General features: G+C 42.2%; 1 protein-coding gene across 7 annotated transcripts in view; it reads left to right on the top strand.

Annotated features, from left to right (window-relative positions):
- ANO4 (anoctamin 4) overlaps positions 1 to 19,371 on the top strand; it is a 288,655-nt gene that overhangs the window by 212,834 nt on the left and 56,450 nt on the right. For all 7 annotated transcript variants that reach the window (XM_073327406.2, XM_073327405.2, XM_073327407.2 and 4 more), the window contains 6 exons: positions 65 to 120; positions 1,696 to 1,817; positions 10,979 to 11,113; positions 12,072 to 12,168; positions 12,733 to 12,793; positions 17,058 to 17,140. In XM_073327406.2, the coding sequence (XP_073183507.1) occupies positions 65 to 120; positions 1,696 to 1,817; positions 10,979 to 11,113; positions 12,072 to 12,168; positions 12,733 to 12,793; positions 17,058 to 17,140 (554 nt within the window). The remainder of the gene's footprint in view (positions 1 to 64; positions 121 to 1,695; positions 1,818 to 10,978; positions 11,114 to 12,071; positions 12,169 to 12,732; positions 12,794 to 17,057; positions 17,141 to 19,371) is intronic.

Below are 19,371 nucleotides of genomic sequence, written 5' to 3'. Positions count from 1 at the left end.
GCCCTCCTCATTTTACAGTTATTCGAACGCTGCTTGTAATTAAATTAATATTTTTGACTTTTAGGTGTGAATCCATTGCTTACTAATGGCTCCTATGAAGCTGCATTTCCTCTTCATGAGGTACTTTTCTAACATTTCTTGTTGGCTTTTAATTCAAGTTTAATACCAATGTCATCGGGCCTGAGTCTCCTCTTACTCTTGTTTTACACTATTGTATCCCCACTGGCTTCAGTGAAAAGTTACTCCTTATTTACACAGATGGTGTGAGCATTTTCTGTGCTTTCTTTCATTTAATTCAGCTCATTAGAAAATGTTGATGGCTTTTCCTGAAAATTCTTGTGCTTCAGACTCACACACTGTCCTCCATTGGTGGCCATGAATAATGTTATAGTAACAATCATGTTTTACAAAAATTCTCAGACATTTTCATGGTGTGGAACACATCCAAATACAGAGTGTGTCTGGGGGCACCACCTCCCTCCTGTTTACAATCACACAGATCATTCCTACTCCTTCACTTGCAATCAGAGCTCCCACTAGCAATCCCTGTGGCAACTACCACAATTGTTTTGCATGGAAAAGCAATGTTAGGGATGTATTTAATGTGCATTTAACTCCTTTTAATGCTGTTTAGCAGCTAGAAACAAAGAGGAGCCAGTATCATGTCACCAGCTGGCTCGTCACAGTCTAACAAGCAACATTACTGGTTTTATGAATCACACTTTGACAGTTACTCATATATTGTATATTGAAGTCCAAAACTCTTTATCTGAAAGCTTGAAATCTTCTCCTTTTAAGCTAATAAAATCAATTAAAACAGAATTATGCAAAACATCATCTGTTGTATATTGGTTCTTACACTGCTCACATCACTGTGGCATCTGAGCACCTTTCAGTTGTGCATGAATCCTTTACTTTCTTCAGTATTTTTACACCCCTTTCTATCCCCACAACCTGCTCACTTGGAATAATTCCATCATCAATATCATGTTAAACACATATCTCTCAAAGTGAGCAGCCTCCTTCAGAGCTGCAATTAGTACCACTTTGAGGATGGTTATTTCACACCACTAATTGATTATGCATTACAACACAGGTTTGAGGTAAGTGTGGCTTACCTTGTTGAGTTAATGGCAGAATACAGGTAATAGAACTCAGGATTCCCGATTCCCAGTCTTAGGATATGTTTACACAACAGCTGGAAGTCAGATTGCAGCTTAGGTAGGCATACCCATGCTAACTTTAATCTATGCCCACCTGAACTGCAATCACACTTCTCATTTCAGTATAAACATCTAATCACTAGACACACTGCATCTGCTGAGCATGCATCTCCCTTAAATGAAGATTTCATGGAGGGACCCATTTGTTCTTAACCTTTTGCATACTGCAATCCTCTTTTCTACATCAGCCCTGCCCTGGGAACCCCCTCCCATTTACCAATATGGAAGGACAGGGTGGTCATGACCACCTGACATCTGTTTGCAACCCGTGATCTGAACAATGCCAGTTACCAAATACAGGTCTAAGAAAAATCAACCTTTAAGACAAACAAATTCAACCAAGCCGATGCTAAATTTGTCTTTTTGTTTTCATGCAAGGATTTTGTATAAACTGTTCCATTAAAACACCTCTAGTTCCAGAGATTTCTTGGCAACTATTATTCTTTGCTCAATATTTAAATCTGTATTTTAGGGAAGCTACCGAAGTAAAAATTCCATAAGAACCCATGGAGCAGAAAATCACAGACATCTGCTTTATGAGTGCTGGGCCTCATGGGGCGTGTGGTATAAATACCAGCCCTTGGATCTCGTACGGTAAAAGTTTTTATTTGCTTTTAAAATGTTGCACTGTGTACTGGGATACAGAGTGGGATAAGATGGTAGGAAAGTCTAACAGAAACATGAAGGGCTCAGTTAATTCCTCTGACAAATGAGCCTAAATTCTCACAGTATAAAAGTGTGGGGGCCATGGCCTCCACAGCCCCCCAGGTCTGGTGTCCCTGGGCCCCGAGGGTGTGGGGAACCTGAATGTTCTTTGTGCCCAGGGCCCCAGTAAATCTTAATCCACCTCTGGCTACAAGGATCTATACATAAAATCTGTATTTAAAAGGTAGCAGCATCATTGAATATACTGATATGTTGGCAATTTGGGTGGGCCATTAAGAGCCTGCAATTGATAGAGTTAATTAGTTTTTCTTTTTTAAAGTACTGTAGTACTGTAACTGATAGGAGCCTTTTGCTTTTATTGTTTTTTTAATTGTTCTGAAATAGAAGGTTTTGTAAAAGATTCCCAGGAAGCACTAGGAGTTATTCTTTAAGGCTCCATAAAGCTCATTTTTCTGCAACTTCATAAAATGGGAATTTGCTTTTTCTAGGGAAAAAAATGCTCACAGAGGAATACAGTCATAGGGGTTGGCTTGAGTCATGTAGTTTTTTTTAAAATGTGCTAGAAACCAAAGTGAAGCACGGTAATATATTTTTAGTTAGTACATCAACTGTTTAGATGTTATCATTTCTTTCTGAGCCCATTGGCCAAGTCTACACTAAGGAAATTTACAAAACAAATTATACTATTGATTCGGTGGTGAACCAGTAATTGCATTGAAGTAGTTTTGAGTTTGTTTTTTAAATTTCCCTAGTATAAGAGATTACATTAGTTTCACAGTGTAGATTGTTTCTCTCTTTTTTGAAATATTTCTGGTAATTGTGTTTGAAGTAACCTGCAGACAGGTTCTTTGGTAATAGTTTATATTTGTGATTGTGTCATGGAACAATCATCATCAGAAGGCATTAATTGGGAGTGTCACATCTGAGCTGTGAAGTTCAGATCCTGATCCAAGTTTCCCTAAAGTCTGAGGGAATTTGGATCCAGTGTCCTTTTTCGGTGTTTGTGTGTGCAAAATGGCTCATCGGGCATTTAAATGGCCATTTATATACGGAAGTGTGGTAACTGGGTAAGCACACAATTGCACTTGGACCTTGGCACGGACTTCCTTTAGAAATCTAAGCATAGCATTTAAGGGCACTAACTCACTCAGTTTCTCTTCCCAGTCAGTGTCATCCAAAGATTATTCTGAAAGAAATGTCATCAGAGCAGTTTACACAACGAGTGTACAGGTGATTCAATGTACAGGGCTACATGAGCAGGAGGAGAACTAGTGACGGGTATGAGGCTTCCTGAGTATTCACAGGTGACTGAGTAAAAGGAGACCTCAAACCCAGACTGACCTTTTAAGTTACTGCCATATATCCTATTAGCTGTTGGCTTACAACAAACCCATTGCTGATTGTAGTGCAGGCACAGAAGGAAGGGTGGCAGGAAAGGAGTGGGCACCCTTTTCTGTCTCCCCTCTCAGCTGCTAAAACACTCCCATACACCCTTCCCTAACCCACACCAAAACATCCCTCCGTACCACCTCTCCTTCCTCACGTGCCACGTGCCCTGGTTTTCCACCTTGAACAGTTGACCACATTAGCAAAAACTGCTGTTCACCTCAGTTCTAACTGCGTGAACCTCTGTACCCAAAACACAAGGGTTTATACTAGTTCTGCCATGAGTGCTCGTTTCATAGCTTTCCCCAGCCATGGGTACTGTAGAAAACCTATGGAAAGCCCATGCCCAGAGGAAGTGGGAGTTGAGGGTTAACTGTTACGTTCCTAATGGGCCAGCTTTCCAGTACCCACCATTCCCAATCAATATTTGTGTTGTCAGACTCTTTAGAGAGGCCAAGGACTGAGTGAGCTATGGATAGTGAGTAACCTTCTCATTCACAGATATGATACTCTCAAGTCAGGTTAAAGTCACATTGCCAGGGTGATAAGAGAAGCTGTTGCTTTTATGCTTGTTTTTTCTTGCCATTAAATGTAGTCTTAAATCTCCAGTGTGCTCAGTCTGGCACCTTCCATGGCCATTAACTTTACTTTAATCACACCAGTTAGCCAGAATGGAGATCTTAGTCACTAGAAATAAACTTGGAAACAGCATTTGAGGGGCATCGCACAATTCGGTGTTCATTCCGCCTGGAAGCACCGGGGAGCATGAGAAGTACCGATCCTGCACAATTGCAAATGCGTTGTTGATAATCAACAGCTGTGAAGGGGTCAGCTTACTCACATTGCTGCCTAAATTTAATTTCCATACTGTTGTTACAAGAATCATTCAAAATCATGAGAACTGAAAGTGATTAAAGGGGGACAATCTCTCTCTCTCTCTTCCCTTCCCTCAGTTCATTCACTTTGACCTTGCTCTGTTGAAGTGAATGAAAGCAGTCCCCATCGACTTCAGTGGGCTTTGGATCAGTCTCTCTGTGCACTTGCCAACGCTTTGTGCATAGTCTTTTTTTCCCCTCTGCTAGACAGCCATAGCTGCATTAAGTTTGTTTATGTGGTATAATAAGTCCTGTATAGGATTTTGTACTGAACTGTCAAAGGATGAATGAATGAATTAATTAAATAAATTTTCTTGGCTCAGATCCAAATCTGTCTCTCTTCTAACTTCCTGAGTGCCTTCTAGGTATCCTGATCCCAAGCAATCATATAATTAAGCTTGATAAACTTAGAGAACCCCAATAATAAATTGTATAGTGCTAAAGCGAGACTTTGCTTATTCTTTTACAAGGCATTATCATTCTAAACACTAACAGGCTACAAAATCTGTGTGTTGTTGCTAAATATCTAGGGTGAAATCTTGGCCCCACTGAAAGTCCGTTGTGGTTCTGCCACTGACTTCAGTCAGGCTCAGTTTCACCTCTACATACAGGGGTCTTGGAAGGCTGATTTTCCTACTGGGATAAAGTTACGGTTGTGGCATGTTGTCAGTAGTGTTGTGGTTGTGCTAATAGCGATGTGTGGGTCTCTGGATAGAAGCAAGAGTATTGGCTATTTGATGACTTCACTTTTCATTTCCTTGCTTTTGAGGTTTTGCGTTAGGGAATGTTTTCAGTAGAGTGACCTTATCAGATACACAGAATGTTTGCTAGTATAATTACTAATGATCTGGAAAATGAGGTGAAACATGAGATGGCAAAATTTGCAGAAGATACAATGTTATTAGGGTGAATCAAAAGAAGAGAAGGCTGAATAACTTCAGAGGGACCCACCAAAGCTACGTGAATGAGCAGCATGATGGTAGAGGAAAGTCAGTGTTGACAAATGCCTGGTAATGCACATTGAAAGGAATAATTTCAACTACCCATATACATTACTGAGTGCTAAATATACTGTAAGCGCTCAGATAAAAGACAACACTTTGGGTAGCTCAATGAAAATCTCTGGTCAACATATAGTGACAGTCAAAAATAGGAAACAATGCATAGCTAAGCTCATGCTTGGTGCAGCTGATGGGAAGAGAAAGGTAAATGTGGCTCTAAGCCACCTTTGTCTCCTGGGACTGACTAGAGTCCAAACCAGCCCCCAGTGTAAAGTAGAACAGACACAGAGCTGCTCTAACTGCTGCCAGCTGTAATGGTCCCCTAGGGATCATTCTGTTGGCCTGGGATAAATAGAGTACATTTCCATAGCGCTCATCACAATAGTATGTAAGCAGAGATTTAGCTGATATATTTGTAGAATGAAAATACTGAACTACTGATCATTGCATATGAAATATGGGCCTGATTCCAGTCTTACTCTCAGTGCAGTACATGGAGTTGTCACAGTGTAAAACGTGAGTGTGACAAGAAAGATGCCACTTCTCGGTATGTAAATCAGTATATAGCAAAGCAATGGCAGTAAAGAGTGCTCTTTAAAAGATAAGTGTTCACAAGTGGCCTCAGTTATCTCCTTCCTACATTGCAGAAGTTTAGATTGTCAGTGGCAGCACCTATTCTTTTTGCCATTTAATGCACAAATTAAAACTGAGATCAGCCTTGGTATTAGAAGAAGCTGTTGACTTGATCTCTGGATCATAAGAGGAGCACTGCATTTTGCAACCAGCAGACACAAAGGGTTCAAATAGGGAAAAAAGTTGTTTGTCAGGAACGGTTTTCAGTTAAGGGGGCGGAAAGAGAGACCGTCCGTGCTGGAGTGTGAAAAGCACCATAACACAAGAATGTGGAGGACTTGTGGCACTTTAGAGACTAACAAATTTATTTAAGCATAAGCTTTCTTGGGCTAAAGCCCACTTCATCAGATGCATGCCTTGGAAAATACAGTAGGAATATATATATATATATATATACAGAGAACATGAAAAAATGGGGGTTGCCATACCAACTCTAACGAGAGTAATTGATTAAGGTAGGCTATTATCAGCAGGAGAAATCTCATCTACGGGGGTCAGAGTTGCTGGGTGAGCTATGCCTTAAACCTCTTTTTGTCCCTCTCAAGTGCACCCTTCCGGTGAAACAGGCCTGGCTTCCTACACCTCACTCTGGGTGAAACCCCCATGCAGTTTAATCACTCTCAGCCTGGATCTCTGGGCTGCAACTACCCCACCCCCCTGTTTACCAGCCATGTTAACACAACAGGCTCAACTGCATTTGGCACCTGTCATCCCTTTTTCTCAGGGAACCAGTGACTAATTAACGTGGCTCAAAAGCAGCTTCTTCACAACAAAGTTAGGACTTAATTGCAATAGGAAACACAGAATTTAGAAAAAGAGGTTATTGCAACAAAGAATCTTATATGCATATTTCCTACCTAACCTTTATCTATCCATAGCTCAGGTAGGTCCAGCATATTCCCATCTCTGGGTTGGGAATGACAGCCTCCTTGCTGCACTCCTTGTGGCATTCTGTCGCCGTGTGTCTCAGTCAGTTTGGGGTGCCAGATTCAGTCTACTGACAACTCACTCAGCCCTCTCCTCTTTCCTGAGGCCAGCATCTTTAAGGTTTAGGAGCCCCTTTGATCCTTGGTTTTGGTCTGGGAAGAATACACCACAGCAGACTAGCTGGAGGTAGGCAGGGGATATCCCTAATGAATAGCTTCCCGATTGTTCCCCAAGGAGTCTTATCTTTGTCATGGTTTCATTTTCTGTTGGTTTCTCCCTTAACAGTCTCCTGTGACTTAACTCCTGGCAGTCAAGCAGATTAATATCGAACACCTAACCTGAGGAACATAAAAATACTATACGTAACTCCCTCATTTGCCATAGAAAACTGTCTTTAATACTTTGCTTCACTACTTTGAATTATATACATCGGTGAAAATAGGTGCTGATGCAAATAATCTCATAAAATGTAAATTATCTTTCTCAGTGGAGCAGACAGATTGTCAGCCAAAAAATTAGGCCACAGGGTTCACTCATGCAGCTAACTCATGCATCTGAAACTGATGTCAGTGTGTCTTTGTACAGCGAGACTTGCTACCCTTGTCAGAATTGACCATATTACTGTCATGTTTCTGTCTCTTTAGCCAGAAGAATTGTGAGCTCTGTTGAATGACAGAGGAATAAAAGCAATATGACAACATTGGCCTTTGGTACAGTGAAGCTGAGTTTGAATGATGATGATCAGTGTAGATCAGTCTTCACATTGCTTTAAAAATACAAAATATAATCTTAATTCAGACAGATGGATTGCTCAAGATGGAAACTCTTTGACATGCATTTTAAAATTGATGATTTCATTTATTCCAGGCCAAATGTTGCTCACTCTTTCTCTCTCCTCCACTGCCTCTCACCCGAGAAACAACATGCATGTTTTCTTCCTTAGTGTAAAAGACTGACCAAGAATGGTTTCAGGTAGTCTAAAGGCAACAACATTGGTTCATTTCACTCTTTGACCCTGGCAGTCAGTTGCCTCAATAGGAGCATAACAAGTTGTGCTGATGAAAAATACATTTAAACTGACCTGACACCCCGCTGTGATTTGACCCTAAAGTTTCTGAAGCACAGGAGGATTATATTTCCTCATTCCTTAAAATGAATCTGGAGAATGATCTTTTAAAGTATTCATGATTATTATTATGTATTGATTTATAAAGCATCGGACTTCATGGTCAAGGTGCGGTACGCTTTCAATCCATGTTGGAATTGTAAAATAAATTCTCTAGAGACTGGTAAGCGAAGTTCCAAACAGAAATATGAAAGCAGGGTAGAAGAATGCTCTCTGATTCATCAGTTCTTCTTCGGGAGATTACACATATGCATTCCACTCTTGGTGCCAGTGCACCAGCACATGGCCATTGGGAACTTGTTCCCTCAGAGGTACTCATTGGCCGGTCCAAGCTCCCCCTGCTGCCGTGCATCACTGTGTGCAGGTATAAAGGGCAGAGCTGCACCTAGTCCTCCTCAATTCCTTCTTACCACCCGTTGTGGTCGTTGGAGCTCTATACTATACCAGACTCTGTGTGCGTGTGTAATTAGTCTATTTGTCAGTGTTAGGACAATAACTTTTAAATGCATTATATAAAAAAAAATTCAGACTTGTTGTTTTCCCCGTTATTGTTTATTCCATTCACAGTACCAAGGTATGTCCCAGTCACTGGATTTCAAGCCGTGTGCTTTTTGCTCCAAACCTGTGCCAGTGAGTGACCTGCCCAATAGCTGCCTGAAGTGCTTAGGGGAAGCACACGTGAAGGACCGGTGACAGATTTGCAGGGAGTTCAAACCTAGGACAAAGAAGGATAGGGAGGCTAGGCTGAAATTCCTGTGATGGAGGCAGCGCTCAGGCCACCATCGGAGCCAACCCAGTATGACTCGGTGCGGAGTGCTGCAGCTTCAGTGAGCAGTGCCAGTGTTGTCTTCCCTGCACGTCGCCCCTCAGTACCATCCAAGGGGAAACCTGTTATGATGGCATCGCTCCATCCATCACCAGGCTCTCAGCACAGGTCCCTGGCACTGACTGGTCAGAGGAGGGGAATCCTCATTGTCAGACTTGGAGGTGGGATCTTACATATCACAACCCCACAGCAACACCCGCTGGTCTCTGCACAGATCCTATCTTCCCATCTATCACCACGACCCTTCAATGGGACCTGCCTCAAGAATGTGGCTGGGACAACGGCACTCTGCCTCATATCGATGGCCATTCTGGAGTCCTTAGGCATTTCCCACAGCTTCCAGATCTTCCCCACACAGTGCCATACTCAGTGCCCTCACCTATCAGGGCTGAGTCCACTCACCGAGTGGCTCTGTCCCCAGAGTCTAGCACCAGGCTTGCAACAGGGTCAGTGTGTTCCTGTTACCTTTGGGGAATTTGCTGGTATCGAGGTGTTCTGGTACCATCCTTCCGGAATATGCTTGCATAAGTGCTCTGTGCCTAGCACTTCTCAGGAATATGTGTTTTTGCAATATCAGCCCTGTGCTTGCCAAATTCTGTGAGCAGGGCCTGCCTCTTGCGCACAACCTGACTTTGCTTCATATCAGCAAAGTTTTGCTTTGGTTCAGGCCTCATAGCAGGCCTCTGATACAAGCCTTATGTCTCAGGCTCTCTTCCTACTACACCAGACACTTCCATAAATCCTCCCAGTTGTTCATAGCAGGGGTAGAAGAGTAAGAGGTCAGTCCCCCCCACCCCAAGAATTTATTCCTGGATTGCATTTTGCATACTCTTGAGCTATAAATTGGCTAATGTCTAGGGTTGCTAGGCATCGGCTTTCAACCAGAATGCCTGGTCAAAAAGGGACCCTGGTGGCTCCCTGCCTGCCCTAGCTCTGCATGGCTCCCGGAAGCAGCCGCCAGGTCCCTGCAGCCCCTAGATTCATGGGTGACCAGGGAGGCTCCACACTCTGCCCCTGCACTGAGGACTGGCTCCGCATCTCCCATTGGCTGGGAACTGTGACCAATGGGAGCTGCAGGGGTGGCACTAGTAGGTGCAAGGAGCCTCCCTGGCCGCCCATTCATCTAGGAGCTGCAGGACCCTGGCAGCCACTTCCTGGGACCCACGATAAGTGCTGCCAGGACCTCAAACCCCCACCCACACCCAAACTCCTGCCCCAGCCCGGTGAAAGTGAGTGAGGGTGGGGGAAGCGAGCGATGGAGGGACGGGGGATGGAGCGAGTGGTGGCGGGGCCTTGGGGAAGGGACTGGGCACGGGTGCTCAGTTTTGTGCGATTAGAAAGTTGGCAACCCTACTAATGTCGCTCCATCCAGCAGTGTCACAGCTTATTCAACTAGGTCACAATTGGCCTCTGTGGCCTTTCTGGCAAGTGGCAATCTTGTTCTTGGTCCACATACTTGCTTCCTGCTATGCTGTGGCTCAAGACTCCAGAGATGATGCTAGAGTGGATGAGTTGTTCTTCAGTCTTTCTTGAAATAGATTCCAATCCTGCCTCCTATGGCTTGTGAGTTATCAAGAGAGGAATGCACATGTGGAATCATTCAGTGACGAAAAAACAGTTACTAATCTGTTCTGTAACTGATGTCTTTGAGCACGTGCCCATTCTACGACCTGCCCACCTGCCACTCCTCATCAGAGTTACGGCAAAAAGGAATTGAGGGGGGCTAGGGTTGGCTCTGCCCCTTCCTTATACCTGAACACAGTGGCATGCAGCAGCAGGGGGAGTTCGAGCTGCCCAACAGCTACCACTGAAGGGGAAAGTTTCCTGCAGCCATGCACTGGGCACACCAACACCAAGAATGGAATGGACATGTGCACCACTTCTTGAACAACAGTTATGGAACAGGCTAGTAACTGTTTTTCTTGGAAATGCTCTGGGGCTGATTCTCCTTTCCCTTGCACCAATTTTACACCAGTGTAACTACATCAATTTCAACAGAGTTACTCCGGAAACACTCCTGTATAACTGAGAGCAGCATCTGGCCTTTTGTTTCCTGGACATACAGAACCAATTACCACATTTTCAAAAAAGTTCAACATCCAGCACTTCCGCCCTCGATGGGAATTGTTGACTGCGCAGCATTTTTGAAGAACAGGCAGGCGCCTAAGTATGCATTTAGGCTCCTGTTTTAGAAAATCTTAGCCCCAATTTCTCCCCTCAAATATGACTTAAATCTTCCTTTTCTGTTAGCAAACAATGCTAAATAAAACCTACAGAAGCTGTCAGGTAACTTTGCTCTGTTGTGTTTTAAACAGACGGTATTTTGGTGAGAAAATTGGCTTGTACTTTTCCTGGTTAGGCTGGTACACAGGAATGCTCTTCCCAGCTGCCTTCATTGGATTGTTTGTCTTTTTGTATGGAGTCACAACACTGAACCACTGCCAAGTCAGGTAAAGTGAGCACTTTTATTAGTGACGTTACCTGTATTTGTACACATTTGGGGTTGTTGTGTACAATTTGGTTCTGTTTTATTTCTTCTTTTAAAATTCACCATATGGTATCAAGTCTATAACACCCTATGTGTTTACATTGTTTTTAAGATTGTGCCCAGCTTTCACAAGGTAGTGGAGAACGTGCATCAAGTCTCCCTTGTGTTGTGCTCTGGCACATAGGCTGGATATCATCTGGTCCCCTGAGTGCATGGACTATGTAAAGCTAGGGGTGCTGCCCAAGCTAGCTTCTCACAGCGATGGGGAGATGGTGGAGCCATGGCTTTCTGACTGGCTGGCAGAGGGGAGAGGAAATGTCACACCCCAAGGAGAGTGTGCTTCCAAAGCTCCAGACGGCACTCTTCAGGCATTGTGCCACCTGGAGCTCCTCTGGGGGTGTTGCACCTCTACACTGCTTTCCACCCTGAGGCAATGCCTGAAAGAGTCCTTTGAAATTAATGAAATTCCCTTTAATCTGTACTCACCATATTCCTATCTCCTTCTGTTAGAGACCTCTCTTGGCTCAGGGACAATTTAGAAATGGTAAAAGTGCTAATAACTCATCCTGTCAGCCACTGCAGGACTATTCTCTACGTGTTTTCTAGTCCTTTTTGATTTTGCTCTTTTTTTAAAAAAAAAACAAAAGGACATGCCATCTAAAGATTTCAAAGTGCCTGTGTTTTCTTGAGAAAGGCATGATTCATTTATGAAGTTGAGAAGACCTACACAGTCATAGTGTATGTATCTCAAAGTGTTGAAGACAGCAAGAACATACTGACATCATTAACAGAAAGCACTAGAAATGTATGATAAGAGAAATTTAATTCACCATCTGTGATTTCAGAGAAATATGTTGGTCCATTTTAAGAATGATAGTTGTGTATGAAAGTATCAACCATTATCTTCTCTCTTTTTCCAGTAAAGAAGTCTGCCAAGCTACAGATATTATAATGTGTCCAATATGTGATAAATACTGTCCCTTCATGAGGTTGTCAGACAGCTGTGTTTATGCCAAGGTACATTTAAACTATCCAAATAGAAAATGTTTATTCTTTCTCAGTATTTTGTGAATATCTTCAATAAACTTGGTGAAATAAAAAAAAGTTCCAAGTGACAGATCAAATTAATTTAACTTCACTTCAATGAACCCACTTTTACTATGACTGAATTTGGTCTTTAGAACTTATTTACACGTATATGCAATTGCACTTGATATATTCAGCAGTCACAAAAATTATGTCCTAGTACTTGGAACAGCACTTATGAACCATCTTTTGTGCATAGCTTCTCAAAACAAATTACCTTAGGCTGAAAGGATGAACTACACCAGAAGTTATAAATCTATACAAGAATAACTGTTCAGCTGATACGGGCCTTGACCCCGAAAGGTGCCGAGCACCTGTAACTCCCATGCTGAGCACCATTCAGGGTAAGGCCCTCGGAGAGGATGTTGGTCTTCAGGACAGTCAGTCTAGTGGCTCTCCTAAGCACCACCCAGTTTAATCTTTTAACAAAACAGAATAAATTGTGAATAGAACTTTCAAATGATGAACTCATCAGGTTATTGGTCTCATTCACAGGTAACTCACCTTTTTGACAATGGAGCTACTGTCTTTTTTGCTGTTTTCATGGCAGTGTGGGGTAAGTCTTTCTTTGGATTCGTGTAATGTTTAGTACATTTTCCTTTAAATGTATGGGGTGAGATAGGACCCTTTAAACTCCAGCATGCCTAGTTTCAGATGCTGAAATGCAGAGTCTTGGCTTGACTCTTCCCAATCAAGTCTTTTCTGGTTCAGTGAAAATGTGGAAGGAAAGGGTAAAGAATTTATATTTTTAATGTTCAGTTTCTGGACATTTTAATTTTAAAAATGGGTCAAATAAGCAGTATCCAGGTGGACATTTATATCCTGGTTGAAAAACTAGAGATTTAAAATATGTTGCTATTGAGTCAAGTTCAGGAGTCTTTATTCAGTCATTCCTCAGGCCTTGTCTTTTCTGGGGAAAGGCATCATGTTATATCCAAGCATAAGTGCTGGAACAAGGAATGTGTGGGGTGCTGCAGCACCCCTTGACTTGAAGTGGTTTCCATTATATACTGGGTTTACAGTTTGGTTCAATGGCTCTCAGCACCCCCACTATAAAAAAAATTGTTCCAGCACCCCTGTATCCAAGAAAAATTCTCAGAGATATGGGATGCTTTCCTGAAGTATATGTATGATCCTATTAAATGCATGGGCCACCCCTCGCTAGGCATGTAGATAGGTGGCTAGCCACTCCCATTTCTTGTACTGCCATGGCTATACTTTATTTTTAGTGCACTAGATCTATCAGAGCTAGAGTGGGTATGTCTCCTCAAACGGGGAATTACATCCCTAGCTTGAATTGTAGACATACCCTCAGAGACATGGAATTTTTCTGGGGAGGATATTCTCACCCAGGCTTACCAAATCTCAGAAATGGACAAATACTTTCTCCTATCAAGCATCTGGGCTTGATTTTCAGAGGTGCAGAACATCTGCAGTTCCCACTGACTTCAGTTGGAATAGTGAGTACTTAGCACTTGTGAAAGCCAAGCCCTACATTTTCAAGTTTTCTATTTTAGAGGAAAAGACCTAAATGTCATCCCTTATGCCAAAAGATGTATTGTACTTAGTGGAAACATTAGTACAGACTCTAGGGAGGAATGTCACTAATTTTATTTTGCCTACACTAGTTCTTGCTAAAGATACAATAGCTGTTGGCTAAGGACCAAGTTATGAGAAACCTCCATCCTCAACTACACACACAGATACACGTTCACGGTTATTACAGACTTGTCATAAAAATTGATGTTTGTCAAAAATTAAGCAACAAACAAGTTCTTGTAAGGTCAGGTAACATTATAGCAGTTGCTTATTTAAATGAAATTTGACATAGAGGGGGAGAATATTACAATGATTCTTTTGTTCAGCTTTGTTTGAAGCTCAACACCAAAATTGTGTCAATCTGCAACCGGCGCTGTTATCCAGAGGCAGTCATTATGAATCCTTCACCAGAGAAGCAACTGAATGACTTTAATTTATATGCCTACCTCTTCCTTTCTCCACAGTTTTTTTTCAGGAGACTAAGAGACACTAGAAAAATTCTAATTATAGTTCCTTCTTGACTACAGGGAAGCTTGTGTTCTCTGATAAAGGAATTAACACTGGAACAGTTGCTGAAATGCAAAGTTTAAAAAACAGAAACTAGTGGAAGTATTTAGTATTCTTATTAGCGATAAGAAATGCCAATATACTCCTCGGAACAAAAAACATTCTCCTTCTTCTGCTGTCAAAGGGGGCAGAATCTGAGGAGGTTCTTTAATATAAATCCAGGAGAAAGTAGTGTATTCAGGAAGGTTAGAAGAAATTAGAGTATTCATCAATGCTCTGAAATAAAGTAGGGTAAGAAAAGAGAGATGAACAATAGGTAATTAACCACTAGAGGAAGCCAGCCTCGGAACTATAAAAGGTCACAAGTTAGACTGAAAGTGCTCAAGGAAGTCCTGTCTAGGAGAGTGTTTTGTAGAAGGTTGCTGTTAGGTTGAATCTCAAGACAGATTGAAAGGAGGGCAAACAGTAGTGTAGCAGAACTATACTAAAGTATGTCTGTAAGTTCTGAACTTCAGAGCTTTCCAATAATTTTGTTTGAGCATATGGGATAAATGTACATTTTGAAATATCCTAACAAAAGTATGGCAAGTATGATGAAATAATGTTATATGCCGTGTTGTCATAGCTGTGTTGGTTCCACGATATGAGAGAGACAAGGTGGGTGAGGTGATATCTTTTATTGGATCAACTTCTGTTGGTGAGAGAGACAAGCTATTGACGTCACACAGAGCTCTTCTGCAGGTCTGTGGAAGCTCTGTGTAACCTTGTCTCACCAACAGAAATTGGTCCAATAAAAGATATTACCTCACCCATGTTGTCTCTCTAGAATGATGTTATACTGTCTTGTTCAGAAATGAATGCTGAATACATGACAAAGGATATTAGAGATGATCTGACTAGAAAGGAAGCAGGGGGATTTCACAATTTGATACTTTTAGAAGCTCTCAGTATTACAGAAATGCAGTAAGATTAGCTATCAACAACATATGATATAATAGTCAATGGTGGAAAGAAGGGCTACTGACCTCAGTAGAAAAAGAGTGTAATACAATAAAAGAAAATAGAATATTGGAGATCATAGTAGTGAATACTGTATAAATGAAAAATAGTACCAGAAAGAAACTTCAAGAGCCATAGGCAGAGATAGGTTTCAGAGTAGCAGCCGTGTTAGTCTGTATTCGCAAAAAGAAAAGGAGTACTTGTGGCACCTTAGAGACTAACCTTAGAGACTAATTTACAGAGCTGAGCTGTAGCTCATGAAAGCTTATGCTCAAATAAATTGGTTAGTCTCTAAGGTGCCACAAGTACTCCTTTTCTTATAGGCAGAGATACTAACTGTGGATTTTTCCCCCACTGTGTACTTTAAAAATTAGAAGGGAAAACAGTTTGATTCATCTTGGATTAGTCTCAAAAGTTCAGAAAATTGGACAGAAAATCTCACAAGATTCCTAATACAGTGTGCTTTTGAGGGAAGGAGATGTGAGGACAGTAGTCATTCTCACTGTACTTCGCTGCTGAGCCTGAAAGTGTAGAGCGGGGTGATGGGGGAGAGAGAGAATCCAAGCTCACGTGGTAGTAACTAAAAGTCATTACTCTCTGAGGGCTGATTTCTAGCCTGTATGAAATGAGTTGATGCTCTGAATCCGGTTACTAGGAAACAAAACTATCACCTGTGTGCATCACAAAAAACACCATAATAATTGGCATTCTTGTTGGCAGTAGGCAGGCTAAGGACTGAATCAGCATAGAGAATGAACTGCATTCTTGTGCGCTAAGGTGATCCCTCTAGGACAAGACTTGAGGCACATTGTCAGGCTGTTGTTGGGGAGGCTTGCACAGTCACTGCTGGGAGCATCCCTGCTCTGGTCTGTGAATAAACAAAGGTTTTCCATTTCCAGGGCTGTCAATCTGGCACCTCTCATGACCATTAAGGGCCAGATCCAAAGCCCACTGAAGCCAGTGAACGACTCCCATGGATTTTAGTGGGCTTAAGTGTAAATAAATAATGTGTTTATAAACAATGCCAGTTTGACTCTCCAAGACATGGATTATGATCAATTGACTAAATACTTCCCGATCTTTCCTGCCAATATAAAACACGGTGGCAAGCACAACCACTTTTCTGACTACTGAAGTGCAGTGAGTGCTGTACTTACGTTATACTCCAGTGAGTTATGTAATTGTGGTTCATTTGAAAAAAATTAACTCAGTTATCAATGCCAGAAACATCTGTTCCTGTATTTTAAAGGCAGTGCCTTGGATTAGAAAGGCAAGGCACCAGTTCCAGTTTCCTCAGCAGCTCTGTACTGAATTGCGTGTGCACTGGAATCTGATTAGAAACTTCTTTGCTTCCTCTGGATACTGATTCCTGTGTATTTTAAATAGTCTTCTGATAAGGCAAGCTACCTTTTTGATCTACATTGTTCCCAAGAAACCTTTGTCTTTCCCATTGGTCTATCTAAATTTAGCTAAGATGACTCACAGAAGCCATTTAATTCTTTTCAATCTGTAACTCATTTGATTGGAAATTAAACATGTTCTATTAGCACTAAATGAAATCACCAAAGCTTCAACCATGTCTGACACAAGCCAAAGTAGAAAGAAATACCTTGTGAATGCAGCTTTGATCATCAGAAAGATTTGCTGTCAAAGAAGTCCATTTATGCAAACAAACGAAAATTATGGAACAGCTTAATTCAACAATAATGCTAGTAGTTAGCATATTTTCTTCATTTGAAAATGATCTTGTGATTTCTTTTTTCTATGTGCTCCAGCAACTGTTTTCCTGGAGTTTTGGAAAAGAAGACGAGCAGTAATTGCTTATGACTGGGACTTGATAGACTGGGAAGAAGAAGAGGTTTGTCGATAATTTACTATAATCTTGGGTAGAAAAGATTCTGGTTAAAAATCAGCAGCCAATTTTTCCCTTAGTTTTATTATCAATTTCTCTTTCACATCAGAAGCTATAAAATAAACCTTATAATTTATCTTTCTGTAAGGATGAGCATTTTCTCCCAAGATGCTTCATCTAGAGCTGTGAAGAAACTTGCTGCAGGCCAAATTGTGCTCTCATTTTTCACCAATGTAAATACAAATTAACTTCAAGGAAGTTTTGGGGCATTCTCTGGGTTTATGGCAACGTAGGTTCGAAAAGGATCTGGCCTCCATTGTGGTAGAACTAGCAACAATCACACTTAAAGAATCTTTCAGCATGATTTAATTTTTTTAAAGCAATTACTTTTTAGTCCATAGACATTCAGATTTTTAAAAATGCAAAAGGTTGACCTTCCTGCCTGCCCTTGAATAACTATACATCAACCATCAACATCAAGATGAGCTTCCTAAGGTGTTGCTTTGGATAGCTGCTAAGAATACTGATGGGGAACCTCAAAAGGTTTTCACAGCTCCCAAAAGTCTGGCTGGTCTTTGTTTTCACATCACAGTAGGTGTAAAACACAGTGCCATACAGACACTGAAATGGATAACAATATTATTGCCCAGAAGGCTTGCAGTGAAGCAGCTAAATTCACCCAATGCCCAGTAAAGGAAAATCTACTAGGATAGGAGGTTGGGGAAGTGACAAATAGCCACAACTTCCCTTCTGCTGTGGCTGCCACACAGGCATGGAGGGCTTTGATGGCAATGGAACTATACAGGGAAAGGGCAGGATGCTAGGAACCTGCAAGGTGGATTTGGAACCCCTGCATGGCCTGGGTTCCCTGCTGCTCTGAGTTTCCTTGCTCCCAGGCATGTAGGATTCTTTTGTGGGCAGAGTCAGAGAATGGCAGGCGGAGCTATGTTCCTTTCCTCCACAAGGGGTTCATTGCCATTGTGGGAGGGCTACAATAGTCATTAGGATGCAGTAATGGTCACAGTGGCTTGACTGCTAATCTGCTGCCTGTGGGAAAGAATTCCTTCCCCAGGGTCACTGTAGATTTTCCCAGCACAGAACCAGACTTCTCAGCCTAGGGACGGAATTTGTCTCTTTGGGAAGAGGCCACATAATGTTACATTTGCTTATTTGATGACAAGATGGGTTTTCTTTAACCTTGGTGGTGAGGGAAATAAGTGAAAAACACAAAGGAAAACAAATGGCTGCTTTGGGTCAAGTGGAGAGTCCCTGTGGAATCCCAGAGTATAAAGGGGCTGCTAAAGAACTTAAAACAGACTCCTGTGCAGCAGAGGGCTTCACTGGCAGTGCACACATGCTGTCAGACCAATCCCAGGATTGCTTTGGGACTGTTATCAATGTGTCTACAGCAGTGGTGGGCAGCCTGCGAGCCACATGCGGCCCATCAGGGTAATCCGATTGCAGGCTGTGAGACATTTTGCTGACGTTGACGGTCCGCAGGCACCGCCGCCTGCCGCTCCCAGTGGCCGCAGTTCGCTGTTCCTGGCCAATGGGAGCTGTGGGGGGCCGTGCCTGCGAATACTCAACGTCAACAAAATGCCTGCAATCAGATTACCCTGATGGCCCACAGGTTGCCCACCACTGGTCTAGGGGATAGTTAGGTCCTGAATCTGCTGGAGCGTGCCAGTGAAAGGTCACCTGTAATAGTGAGAGTGGCTTCAAATGGTGCTGTTAAGACTTAAGATGCTAATTAGGACTAAGCTGTATTGGTCTTGCCTAGGTTGCCAACCCTCCAGGATTGGCCTGGAGTCTCCTGGAATCAGCATCGATCTCCCAATGACTATGGAAAGCAATCCAGGAGATTTTAATAGGATATTTTAAGCAAATGACATTACATCATTTTGGGGGGGAAAATCTCCCAGAATAGCTTCAGTCAGCATTGACAACCCTAGGCTTGCCTCCTACTGGTTAGAAGCCCACACTGATTAGGAGCACAGAAAAGTTCAAGAAGCTGAAGTGCTGAATTTTGATTTGAAGGGTCCAGATTCAGACCCAACAGAGGTGGATTCCTCTCATTGAAAAGACACTTAAAGAAACTAACAAAACCTTGTAACAATTATGAGCATTCAAACTGCCTTTCCATGAGCTCTGGTGCCCCAGTATTAGTTATTTGCGTGCTTCTTAGGCATGCAGCCCCTTTACAGTTTAACCAGCCTGGATTTGGGATTGGGATTTAC

This window comes from Lepidochelys kempii, chromosome 1, assembly GCF_965140285.1.
Source record: "Lepidochelys kempii isolate rLepKem1 chromosome 1, rLepKem1.hap1, whole genome shotgun sequence".
In the NCBI taxonomy this organism is placed as follows: domain Eukaryota; kingdom Metazoa; phylum Chordata; order Testudines; family Cheloniidae; genus Lepidochelys; species Lepidochelys kempii.
This window is presented reverse-complemented; position numbering and strand designations above follow the sequence as displayed.